We start from the raw sequence: 13,863 nt of genomic DNA on the forward strand, positions 1-13,863 counted from the left end.
CTATTAACAAAATTACTAATAAAAAGATGAATTTTTCAATTACCAACGTTTTTAGTGAATAAATGTTTGATAATGATATAAATGAACCAAAAAATTAAAATATTCCTTACAAATAGTGCAAGCAGAGATATTTTTATTCCCATAATCAGGTGAAAAAAATCCTTTATCACATGGCAAAGGTGTTGTACTCTTTGCAACACAGAAGAATCCAGGTGGGCAAATATCACCATAGGCCTTTTTAAATGGACGCTCTTCAGTTGAACCTCCTAAACAATAGTAACCAGCAGCACACACATTTGACACTGCTGATAAACCATTTTGATCACAATAGTACCCAGGATCACAAGAAATAGGCACACTTGAGCCTGGTGGACAATAGGTTCCTCTTTTACATATACCCCCTAAATTTGTATATATATAAAAAAGAATAATAGATGTATGAAACACATGATAGCAATACAATTTTAAATAAAAAAGACAAGTTTAAAGTAAAAACTTGTTTAATTTTATAATTTAAATTTCTATTTTATTATAACTAAATTTCTTTTTAAATAACTGCTGTTTTTTTTGCATTTTAATTAATATTGTAAATAAATAACAGTGCTTTTAATGCATTTTTTTCTTCTCAAGAAAATTCCCCAAAAACATATTAAAAGTAAATAATAATGAAGAGCTAAAAAATGGTTTTAAAAAAATTTTTGGTGAAATTTCAAAATATCTTGTATATGTTAGTAATTGATTTATCAGTTATTATTTATTACCATGAAATTAAAATAAGATACAACAAATTTAATAACAATATAAATATCACGCTATAAATATCAAAATAAATAAATGTCCAAGGTGTGGAACAAAGTCCCAACTTTTACTTTGTTACTTTGACTTTGTTACACTTATAATTTGTAACTTATAAAATTCTAACATAATTAAAAGTTTTTATTATATTTTAAAATACTAATGTATAAAAGTAAAATAAAATCATTCACCAATATTTCTCGGTTTACAATTCAAAGTGAGATTGAATGTTTCATTTCCATACGGCTTGTCAGTCCATGAGCCACTTAAACAATAGAAACCACCCAAACAAGTACCAGTAGGCTCTGAAAGACCAATTCCTCTGCAAAACATCCCTGAAGGACAAAGCTTACAGTCATCTACAGTCGAACCTCTTGTGAAATTTTTAAATGTGCCTTCAGGACATGGGTACTGCTCTCCATATGTTGTGCTAAACAAATTATTTATAAATTTCAAAGAAAAGCAAAAAAAAAAAAAATAGTAAATACAAAATTGCAAACGTGCAATAAAAAAAAATTTTAATATCAATTTGGTTTTAATGCTTATTTTACTCACAACTTAACAAACTTTTGAAGAATAAATTATGTAATATCAAAATTAAAGCATATGAACTATCTTGTATGATATGCAAAATCATATGTAAAGACATTATTATAATTCTTACTTTTCAGGACAAAAATATCCTTTAGGACAATCAGTATACTTTTCATGTCCCCAACAAAAAAATCCAGAAGGACATATGAAGCAAGATGCCTGACCAGTAATGTTATTGTAAGTACCTGGTGGACACTTTAATGGCTTTGCAGTCCCTATAGGGCAATAATAGCCAGCAGGACACAAACCATAACCACCTTGAGTGATAGATGGGTTTTTCATAGAAGAGCCATATTCGCAAAAGTATCCAGCATCACACTCCCCAGTTGGGTTTGATAGTCCAGTTCCATTACAAAAATATCCAGCAGTACAATTTTGACAGTCACTTGCACTTTTTGCATGAGTAAGAGCATTGAATGTTCCTGTAGGACACTTGACTGGGGACAGATTACCAGCTGGGCAGAAAGAGCCAGTAGGACAAATACCAGCGACTCCCTTATTACCCCCAGATGGAGTAGCTGAATCAGACCCTTTTAAGCAAAAAAAACCTGCTTCACAAATTCCAGTTGGAACAGTTGAATTAATTCCAGCACAAAAATAACCTGCAGGACATTGTAAACATTCACTAATTGACGAAAGACCAATGTTGTTGCTTAATGTGCCTGTTGGACATGGTTTTTTGTTGTACCCAGTATTTTTTTCACAATAGAAACCTAAAAGAAGTTCTATCTTTTAACTGTTTTGAAATTTAAACAAATATTATTTATTATTTTATTAAAATATCATTTAAATATGGTTAAATTTATACAACAAAAGCAACCATTAAAAAAAACCTGGTGTGCATGGTTCTGGGGTAAATCTGTTCACACAAAAACTTCCAGCAGGACACTCAAAACATTCCCTTGCATTTGTTTCATTCATATATGTGCCAGGTGGACATGGAAACTGCAACCCATACTGACAAAAAGATCCTGCAGGACATGGATGACCTGAAACAAAACACTCAAGTGATTTCTTTCTTAGCATTTTAGTCTCTATAAGTGTTTACTTTTTCAATTTAGTTTTTTTTATGCTATTTTTTTTTTTTTTTTAGTTACCATTTTCAAATAAAAAATTACAAATTTTAAAAAAATAAAAAATTGAAAATAAAGTGCAACAAAAAGTTGCAAACTATAATAATAAGTCACCTGATACCATATCAGTAGGTTTTGGAGATGAGCTGTTCCCCCTGCAATAATACCCATCACTACAATTTCCAGAAGTAGTGGTCATATTATACTCACCACAAAATTTACCAAGATCACATGATAAACATTCTTCAACATTGTGACGTCCCTCTGAAGGATTGTATTTTCCTGGAGGACAAGCTTTCATTTCTACTGTACCTTCTTCACAAAAAAATCCTAAGAACAAAATTTTTTTCTGCAAAGTTTCTCAAACAAACTTCATTTGTTAATAAAAAGCATTTACTTAAATTTTTTTATTATTTCTTCATCTACCTTTTGGACAAATAACACCGGTTATTCCATCATTTGGATTATTGATGGAAGCCTTGCCCTTACAAAAGTAACCAGCTGAACAATCTCCACTCCATGAAGATTTACCAGTACCACTACAAAACTTTCCAGCAGGACAATCCTCACAGTCTTTCTCAAATTTAAGACCAGTTTGATTACTGTATGTACCTAAGTTAATAATTATGCTTTGACAAAATTTGAGCAAGCAAAAAAATCTTTATCATTTAATTTATATATATATATATATATATATATATATATATATATATATATATATATATATATATATATATATATATATATATATATATATATATATATATATATATTATATACATACAATATATATACGAACTTGAAGCCTTACCTTCAGGACAACCTGTTTCTTTTCCTGTTATTGCTTCAGCCAAACAATAATAGCCCTTAGGACAAAGTTTTGGAAACTGAACCTCATATGAACAGCTTGTTTCATTTAGTACAAAACCATCGCAATAAAAACCTGCTAAGCACTTTTTACAAGCTGCTTGCTCAAACTGGTCCTGATAACTTCCAGGTAAACAAGGATGTTGTTTTGCAGAGCCAATTGGACAATAATGACCCGGCATGCATCTAAGTTAAGTTTGTGTTTTTCTTTTCTTTTATAAGTATTTCTTTTATAAGTACAACTTTTATAAACATAACTTTAATATACTTAAACAGAAATATTTTCACATCACAATTCTAGCAAAATAATAATGAGTTAAATTATTTCAACTTTATATCAAAAGAAAAAGGTTATCTAACCTGTATTCAAAAGGTCTACTACTATTTTGACCTCCAGGGCAATAAAACCCTTCAGAACACTTTCCGCTTGGTTCAATAAGACCTTGACTTCCACAATACCATCCAGATGTGCAAGGAAGACAATCATCAACTCCTTTATTTCCAATTGAAGTACAGAAAGTTCCATATGGACAACTTATGGGTGCGGATGAACCAATTGGACAATATTTCCCTTGTGGACAGATACTACCAGTAATATTATCAATAGGTTCTTTTAACTTAGCTCCTTGAATACAATAATAACCTGGATTGCAAAGGCCAGTGTAGCTTGACAGCTCATCTTTTTCACAGTATTTACCTGGATATAAAGATTAATATGAACATGAGAATAAAAGATGAATGTGAACAAAAAATTTTCTAATTAAATTTAAATCATTAAAATCATTAATTACATATGATGCTGTATTAATTAAATGTTATATTGATTGTATATTAGTAAAAGATATTTAAACTAAAGCTAGTATTTAGGAAATAAAAAAAAAACCAAGTAAAAAAAGAAAGAACTTCATTTGTAAAAAAATATATAAGATAAATCGTAATACTGCAAGCAGAACCAGTTATACTCATAACCCATAATCAATGATATAAAACATGTAGTTATAAACATACCTGGTGGACAAAGTGTTGGTTTAAAGGAACCTTCCTCACAAAACTCTCCCGTTTTACATAACCCACCGGTGCTAATATTTAACCAAAAACAGGAATCTGTGTTATTTCCAAAGTCAACTGGTTTTGGTGACCAAGCACCTCTACTACAGTACCACCCTTTGGCACAAGAACCAAATGGTTTTTCTGCACCAGCATAAGGACAATATTTGCCTGGATCACACAGTATACAGTCATTTAAACTTGTCTTTCCAGTTGCATTATTGTAAGTGCCCATTGGACATGGAAAATTTTCAGCATATTTAGTATTGGTAGGGCAATAATGACCTTTAGGACATTGATACTCGCATTTTGTTGAGTTTTCCAAACAAAAATAACCTTTACAGCAGTCTTCGCACTTGCTTTGACTTATTCTATCATTGTAAGTTCCTTTTGGGCAACCAAGAGGAAATGATGAGCCTTTGAGACAAAAATGGCCAATTGGACATGGTCCACCTGATTCTGTTACTTCAGAAGGATTGGGAAACTTAGACCCCAGCTTACAATAAAAACCTTCCCAACATTCACCAGAAACATTACTCAAACCACCTTCACAAAAGTATCCTGGATCACAAAGGGAACACTCATGAAATGTTTTAAGATGGGTCTTTTTACCATAGCTACCTCTTGGGCATGGTATAGGGTTGGTGGTATTTAATGGACAATAACTTCCCAGTGGGCATGGTCCATAGTATGGATTATTTAAAGGTGGAGTTTTACTAGGAGATCCAATATTACAAAAAAAACCTGGAGCACATGGACCTTCAGGAGCAGTTGCATTAAAATACGGGCAATACATACCACTGTGACACCGTTCACAAACTGAAAAAAACAAATTCAATTCGAAAACTCACAATTTTTATCTTAAAAAATTATTAAAGAATTCTAAGGAATTATTTTTAAAGAACCCAAAATTTTTAAAGAAGTTCTAAGTTAGAAATAAAAAGGTAAATATGTCAGTCAGCTGTGTGATCAATATACATGAAATATTTTGAGAACAAGCTTTCATAAGAACAAGCTAAAAATTTCATTTTGATTTGTCCATTGATTTTTTTATTTTTTTTTGATTCAAAATGTTTTAAAAAAAAAAAAAAAAGTGATTTAGTGATTAAATTTATTTTTAGAAATAATCATTTGCAACTGATACTCATGTAAAAGTAAAGTATTAAAATAATCTGCTCCTTTGTTTCCAACATCAATAACAAAACTCAGTGAAATAAAAATGATCCGTTTAAATATCTTTGCCAGATTTGGCTCATAACGAATACTTCTTTTTAAAAATTTGTCAGATAAAGAAGATAGAGCTGTGTTCAAAAATACAGTGATTGAAAATATACAGACTTTCTAGTTTGTTTTTTTTACTAAAATTTAAGAAGAAACTGGAAAAATATTATTCACAAAAGAAACTGGAAACTAGCTGTATGGGGTAACAACTAAAGAACTTATTTCTAAAAGCAATTCCACAAATTTCCATAAACTGAAACTTTATTTAAATTTATTTTAAGAGTTCAAAAAAAAGGGGTTGCCATACCCAAACACATTGTTCTTGTTAATTAAAAGTTAATGATATTATGTGCTTTGACAGCTATTGATACAGCTGTAAACAAATACTTTTTTTAAAAACTTAAAATTTACTTTTAACATGGGCTGTGGAAAGAATTGCACTAGGGAAAAAATGTTTGTTAATCAGAAATCTTAATAAAAAATGTAGAACCTACAAAGAAATTCTTCTGAATTCATCTTTTTTCTCTGAATTCTACTTTCGAACATTCACCTAGAAGGGCTGCCAATGCATCAAAGTAAATGGCTGCCAATGCATCAAAGTTAATGGCTGCCAATGCATCAAAGTAAATGGCTGCCAATGCATCAAATGAAAATATGAAACAAGAGGAAGAAGGAGAGAATTAGAAAATTACAACTGCGAGACAACATCAAAACTTAAATTTAGCCAAACAGAATCCAAAAATTACTTTTACCAAAATCAAATAAAATTTGAATTTGATTGCTAATACTGTGGCAATAAGAAGACAGTACAAGCCAAAAAGTTTGAAATGCTGGAGAGTGTCACTTCTGAAAAGACATGTTGAAAAGAGTATTTAGCCATTGATAAAATGATACAATATCTTATGGTCTGAAAAAAGCAAAATCATCCCTTTTGGTTCTGCTGGTACTCATTAGTCAGAAGATCATTGTAAACAACTTACAAGCCCCAGTAACATTACAGACTGTTAAATATGGTAGAGCAAAAATCATTATTTGGGGCTGTTTCTCATACTGCGAAGTTGAGTCTATGTTCTAGAAGAAAGGAATAATGAATAATTACCTGTACAGATATATTATTCAAAGAAATATGCTACCTTAACTGACTACAAAATGCCTTTAAAATGAGTATTTATGCAAGATACCTAGAGCAAACAGCAAAAATTTGTAGACTCAATGCAATTTAGCTGTTTAGCATTAAAAATAAAGGATATTATACATACTAACATGCTCTTTTACTACCAAACCCATTTTCTGATAGCATCATTTGTGAATTTTTTTATGTAATTCAAAAAAAGTTTAAAAAACACTTTTTTTTTTAAACAATCAATATTTATGGGTTTAAGAATATTATATGAAAGATTTCTACTTTCAAAGCTTTTCATGCAAACTGTAAAATAAAAAAAGTTTTTTTGTCAACTTTTACAAGGAATAATTTGTATTGCTTAAGATAGACTTTGTAAAGATAAAGACTATTGACAATTTTATCAAGTTAAGTTTTACATAAATGAATGAATTTTTATCAAAAATATATACAAACTTACAAGAAATATTCTGAAGACCTTCTTTGTTGCTAAAAGTACCAGGAGGGCATGGCTTCCAATTGAATCCTGTTTTTTCTTCACAAAAAAATCCACTTGGACATGGTATAGGTTTTGTATGATCTCCAACACAATAGAATCCAGGCGGGCAGGGCAAACATGATTCAGCAAGATTGTTATTCATATAGGTTCCATCCTAATATATGTTAAGTTATTGGAATATATCTTTTCAGATGTACATTTACTTCTTATTTTAGTATACATAGATTCATAGATACATACATAGATACATAGATATAGATACAGATACATAGATACATAGATTCAGATCAATGTAAATACATACATACATACATACATACATACATACATACATACATACATACATACATACATACATACATACATACATACATACATACATACACACACATTTATTGTACTTTCTTCTTTTTATTCATTTTAACTTTGTATGGTACCTAAAGTTTCATGCCTAGTAGTAATCATCATCAAGAATTGACAAACAAGCTAAGTTTGTCTATAACTTACATAAACAAGCTAAGTTTGTCTATAACTATTATAAAAGCAGTTCACTAAAAGATCTTACTTTACAAGGAAGAGGTTCACAAGAATTGGGAGGACAATAATGACCGGAGATGCATTCTCCTCCAATACCATTCTTTCCTTTAGGATCTTCTGCTCGACTTTTGCAAAAGTATCTTGCTTCACAGACATCTGTTGGTGTAATGAGACCAGGAAAAGAACAGTACATACCACAGGTACAATTTGTACATTGATCTGAACTTTGAAGTCCAAAGCGATTGCTGAATGTCCCAACTGGACAATCAAAAGGGATTTCAGTTCCTCTCAAGCAAAATTTGCCTTGTGGGCATGCCATTCCAGTTTCATTAGTAGGTATAGGACCTTTTGATCCTTGGATACAATAATAACCAGCATCACAATAACCAGAAAAGGTTGAGGATGAACCTTTGAAATACAAACTTTAACATCTAAGTTAACTTATTCATTTATACATTTTTAACTTTAAACACCTAAAGAAAGAATGATCTATTTTAAATCTTAACATTCTATTTACTCAAATACAGTTAGCAAAGTATTAGTATAGTATTAGCAAAGTACTAAGCTGTACATAGAAACAACTTTATTATACAGAAAACATCGTATCGTAAGCATCGTTAAACATCGTAAGAAATATAGTGATATGATTTTATACTTATTTAAAAAACAAATTTTTTTTTAAGAAAATTTTGTATTACAGGATGCATATTGAATCATAACTATTTCTTTTTTTTTTAAAGCACTAAGTATAAACAGTTTATATTTTTGATAACATAAAACTTATTTACCAAGACAAAATTTTCCCGCTGGACATTTAGAGCATTCATCACTACTTGTCAACCGTGTTTTATTCCCAAATGTTCCTGGTGGACATCCAAACTGTTTTGCATATTTTGTCCCATTTGGACAAAAATAGCCTTCAGGACATGGGTATTTAGAATAATCAATAAGGGGTGAAGATGAATTTTGCAATTCACAATAGTAACCTTCAGGACAAAGTCTGCAATTAGATTGATGAGTATTAGGGTTCCATTTACCAGCTTCACACAATTCAGGTGCAATAGAACCTTCTCTACAAAAATGACCAGGGGTACAACTAAACGCTTCTGGTTTAGAACTAAATTGTCCACCTGGGCAAAAGTATCCTTCACTACAAGGACCAGTAACAGATGTATTATTATATCCTTCACAATAATATCCAGCATTACAAGAAACACAATCCTCAACTTTTGAATTACCTTAAAAAGATATTACAAACTTGTTCATATTATTCATTTGCATTTATGTATTATTGATTCAAATATCAAGTATTCAAGGTTTACTTGTATGAAATAACTTCAAAAAATATTTTTAAGTAAAAAGTTAATTTAAAAATTTTTTTATAACCATAATATTTCTTATATAAAGAATACCAGCAAATATTTACATTTTTACTTATTGTAAATAACTTTCTTTACATAATAACAATAACCAAGCTAATACCTGTAGCAAGTAATACCTGTAGCAAGTAATACCTGTAGTAAATAATACTTGTATTAAGTAATACCTTTAGTATTTGAGTAACTGCCTGGTGGACAAGGTTTTGGATGTTGTGTTTGTTTAGGACAATAAAAACCAGCTGGGCATAAGTCACCAATTTCCTTGTTAATTGGGTTTTTTGTATAGGACCCTATGCTACAATAATGACCAGCGTCACATGGACCAGTATAATTTTGTAAACCTTTAGCCTCACAGAAAAATCCACCTGGGCAAGGAAGAGGGTTAACAGTACCAGGAGGACAGTAAAATCCTGAAGGGCATTCACCACCTAAATTTAGTTTTGAATAAAATTAGTTGAATTAAACTAAAAAATTGTGACAAAAGAATTACTAAAATGACCCTCTTTACCTTCATGAACATAGTTAAAAAAAAAAATCATTAAATAACTTTTTACCAGTTAAGTTGGCTGGACATATACAATCAGACGTTGAATAATTATGACTATCAGAATTTGGTGTAGATGTTCGTGCTCCCAACAAGCAAAAATAACCACCAGAACAAACACCTGAAGGTTTAATTAACCCTTCTCCTTCACAATAAAATCCTCCAGGACAAGGTGTACAATCTTCTACACTCTTAGACCTATTCTTATTGCTAAATGTACCAGCTGGACATCTAAACTGTGTTGGATATTGTGTTCCTTCTGGACAAAAATGGCCAAAAGGACAAGGAAAAGAAAGATAATCTGATTGATTAGATGGGCAAAAATATCCAGCTGGACATGACCAACATTTTTCTGCCCCTTTTTGAGGCATGTAAGTACCTGGTTTACAAGATTGAGGCTCTGAAGTACCACTAGGGCAAAAATGAGCCACAGTACAAGGTCCACTAGTTCCATCATCTATTGAACTATTACGATTTGAAGAACCACTTTTACAGTAGAAACCAGCATCACATAATCCTAAACACAAGTGTTGTATTATTGTCTATTGATATTCATACATTTTGAAATAATGATGCATCTTTTATGAAATAAGGACATTTATGAAAATATTCAAGAAAAAACTGAGTATTATTCATAATTATGAATTTTAAAAAAGCATGTGCTTCATTACGTTTTGAACCACTGCATGTGAACAACAAACCTGATGTTGTACTTTGACCTCCTTCACAGAAATGCCCTGGTGTACACTGCTTACACTCATTTGCTTTTGTGAGTCCTTCAATATTTGAATATGTACCTTGAGGACAAGGTGTTGATTTATAATCCCCTGTACCTTCCGGACAAAAATAACCAGCAGGACAAAGACCACCTACTCCTGAGGATAACGGTGGTAAAGGTTTACTTGAAGATATCCCAGCTGAACAGTAAAATCCAGCTTCACATGATCCAGATATATTTGCTATTGGAAATACAGTTATAGCTAAACCACCACAAAACTTTCCGGGAGGACATTGTGTGCATTCGCTTGAGTCAGCCAAACCACCCTAAACCAAATTTATTGTTTGTTAACCCATGATTTAGTGAGATTATAACAGAAAAAAGATTCTGAGATTATGAAAATATTATGATAACTTACACTTGAATCATAAGTTCCAAAAGGACAAGGTTTCTTTCTAAGAAATGATGTGCCTTCTTTGCAATAGTACCCATTAGGACAACGATAAAGTCTCTTTCCATCATCACAATAAAAACGTGGAGGACATTTGATACATTCAGAAAAACCAGTTCCATTGCTAAAACCAAATTAATATTAAACTGCAGCAAAAGAAAATTTTAATGGTATTAGTTAATGGTATTATTATTTAATGGTATTTTTAAACAAAGAACTTTATTTCTCTGTTTATTTTTCTGGATTAAATGCCCAAAAATATCTAACAAAATAAGGTGTTTAAAAAATATCTTAAAGTCATGCATTTTCATTTAGTATTAACTAAGATATTTAACCTGTATGATCCTTCAGGACAAACTTTTGGCTCAGATGATCCAATGGGACAAAAACTTCCAACTGGGCATATGTTTCCTTGGGTACCATCTTTTGGCTCAGGTGTTACTGAACCTTTTTTACAATAATAACCTGAAGAACAATTTCCAGTAGGTTGTTCTAGTCCTGGTGTTGAGCAATATGATCCTGGAGTACATTCTAAACAGAATGAATCATTAGTTGCACCATATGATGGATTATAGGTTCCAGGCTTGCATGGAAACTCTGTTGGTTTTGATGTTCCCTCTTTGCAGAAATGGCCCCGATGACAAATTCCACCATAATCCATATCTTGATAAATTCCATTTGTAAAATTGCCCTATAAATTTAAAAAATACTATTATCTAAACTTTTAGGGAAGTAAATATCAGTTGACATTGTATTTCAAAATAAATGAAAAATTAATCTACAACAAAAGTGATTCTAAGCACTCCTGTTATTTTTATATGTGCATACCGGATTAGGAACAGGTGATTTAGATTGGCAGTAATATCCTTCACTACATTTACCAGAAACATCTGTCAAACCTGTCCCAAAACAATATTTTCCTGAGGTACAAAACTTGCAATCATCAACAGCACCTCTTGATATTTCATCATTGTATGTTCCAGCAGGACATGGTATTGGATCCTTAGTACCTTCTGGACAGTAATGTCCTTTTAAACAATTGTTTGGGATGGCAAGTCCAGTCTTGTTACAGTAGGATCCCTTTGGACATTTATCACATTTGGACATAGTAGCAGACGACTGGAAAAAACCAAGTGGGCAAGGAATAGGATATGAAGCTTGCTTCTCACTATAATGCCCTGGAGGTGTTTTATGCTGATTAGGTCCAGTTGCATTACCATTACAGTAATGGCCAGGATCACAGGGTCCAGTAGGTCCATCTGTAAATGTACCAGCACAATAAAATCTACACAAAGAGATTTTAAAATATTTTAAAAGAGACTAAATTTTTTTAGCATGAAAGATAAAATTATTTTTCTAGTTAAAATTTTTTTTTTAATATTCTATTTTTCTTGACTGCAATATCCATGCATCATTTAAACTGATATAAAGCATTTTAAAATAAATCTATTTACAAATATTTATAAAGCTATTTACAAAAATTTATAAATATAATAATAATAAAGCTATATTTACAAATATTTTTAAAATATGTTTACAAATATTTTTAAAATATCTTTACAAATATTTTTAAAATATATTTACAAATATTTTTAAAAATATATTTACAAATATTTTTAAAAGATTTATTGGCATGGTATAGAATATGAAGACGCTACAAAATTCTATGACAACAAAAAAATCTCTAAGAGTCTGAGTTTAAAAGTCATCAATTAAAGTCATAAAAATTCGAAGATAAAGTAAAAAAGAGCAAGTATTAAACAACAATGGTCTTAGATTGAAAACAATAAAAATTGTACTCCTCCAAAAGAAATTATATTAGATTGAAAAAAATTGGTAATAAAACACAAAAAAGATTCTAAAATAATTTGAATGAGGTTAAGATTTTAGAATTTTAGGCAACTGTGATGAGATTAGATTTTTACAACAAAAGTATCAATCTGAAACTAAAAAGAAAAACACATGGACAGTGAACTTTTATTGTTCTCTCAGTACTAAAAAATATTTGAACACATCAACCTTCAGTTTCTAATCTCAACTGTATTCAGAATCTTCAAGTGGTATTTGGAAAAGGCTTACAATGGCTTTCAACAGTTTAGAATAAAAAATGTTTTTCTCTATATTCTGAAAACTTGTTGTGCCCACCAATTGTTCACATACGCACAAAGAAAAAAAAACTATGCATTAAAAAACCATTAAAAGTAATTGTAAAGGTTTAGCAGAACAAAAGTTCCATGTAGTTGACTCATGACTTATATATGTAATATATCTTACTTTATTTTTAGTATATATAGTATAAATACTAAAGGTATATTTAAATGTATTATATGTATATAAATAAAAAATAATACCCTGCTTTACAATCAAGACAATCTGCAGGTGATTTTGCTCCTTCATCACTGTTGTATTTCCCAATAGGGCATGGACTAGGTTTTTTTGCTCCACGAAAACAGTAGCCTCCTTTAGGACATAGACCACCGGTAATTCCCCCCGAGGGAGCCTTTAAAAAAAGTAAAAATTTTTTAGACTCAATAATCATAACTTAAAATACAAACATTTTTGATAACCAGTAAAACTTTGAACACACCGATGTGAACGCAGCTCCTCTGCAAAAAAATCCAGCATCACATTCTCCAGTTGGTGCAATTTTGCCAACACCAGCACAGTACATGCCTGCTTCACATGCTGTGCAGTCTTTTGATCTTTTTAAACGTGTAGAATTCCCATAGTATCCTGACGGACATGGCTGTGGAATTGTGGATCCAGTTGGACAAAATGAACCCTGTACAAACAACAAACAACAAAGTTAAACAAGATTTAGTATTATGAGATACTTATTTTTTGCTCTTTTTATTTTTATCTTCTGTGGATTGGCAGAGAATGCCCAAGATTATACAAGAATACAAAATACAAGAAAGAACAATTTTATTTTATCCTTGTTAAGCCTTACATTTTCTAGTGAGCTACTTTCAACTTCTATGAAACATTATGGGAAAATATGATGTTCAAAGTAAAATG

General features: G+C 30.9%; 1 protein-coding gene across 3 annotated transcripts in view; it reads right to left on the reverse strand.

Annotated features, from left to right (window-relative positions):
- Positions 1-13,863, reverse strand: part of LOC145191501 (uncharacterized) — a 65,269-nt gene that overhangs the window by 24,829 nt on the left and 26,577 nt on the right. For all 3 annotated transcript variants that reach the window (XM_090073564.1, XM_090073563.1, XM_090073565.1), the window contains 20 exons: positions 13,433-13,627; positions 13,197-13,345; positions 11,674-12,130; positions 11,181-11,536; positions 10,813-10,969; positions 10,378-10,720; positions 9,687-10,193; positions 9,300-9,560; positions 8,542-8,991; positions 7,782-8,161; positions 7,178-7,370; positions 4,338-5,195; positions 3,690-4,026; positions 3,274-3,515; positions 2,889-3,074; positions 2,577-2,792; positions 2,223-2,378; positions 1,460-2,102; positions 987-1,225; positions 111-401 (listed from right to left, as the gene is read on the reverse strand). In XM_090073564.1, coding sequence (XP_089929690.1) covers positions 111-401; positions 987-1,225; positions 1,460-2,102; positions 2,223-2,378; positions 2,577-2,792; positions 2,889-3,074; positions 3,274-3,515; positions 3,690-4,026; positions 4,338-5,195; positions 7,178-7,370; positions 7,782-8,161; positions 8,542-8,991; positions 9,300-9,560; positions 9,687-10,193; positions 10,378-10,720; positions 10,813-10,969; positions 11,181-11,536; positions 11,674-12,130; positions 13,197-13,345; positions 13,433-13,627 — 6,616 coding nt within the window. The remainder of the gene's footprint in view (positions 1-110; positions 402-986; positions 1,226-1,459; positions 2,103-2,222; positions 2,379-2,576; positions 2,793-2,888; positions 3,075-3,273; positions 3,516-3,689; positions 4,027-4,337; positions 5,196-7,177; positions 7,371-7,781; positions 8,162-8,541; positions 8,992-9,299; positions 9,561-9,686; positions 10,194-10,377; positions 10,721-10,812; positions 10,970-11,180; positions 11,537-11,673; positions 12,131-13,196; positions 13,346-13,432; positions 13,628-13,863) is intronic.

This window comes from Hydra viridissima, unplaced genomic scaffold, assembly GCF_058129835.1.
Source record: "Hydra viridissima isolate aposymbiotic clone 2 unplaced genomic scaffold, HvirCarnegie_v1 scaffold_16, whole genome shotgun sequence".
In the NCBI taxonomy this organism is placed as follows: Eukaryota; Metazoa; Cnidaria; class Hydrozoa; order Anthoathecata; family Hydridae; genus Hydra; species Hydra viridissima.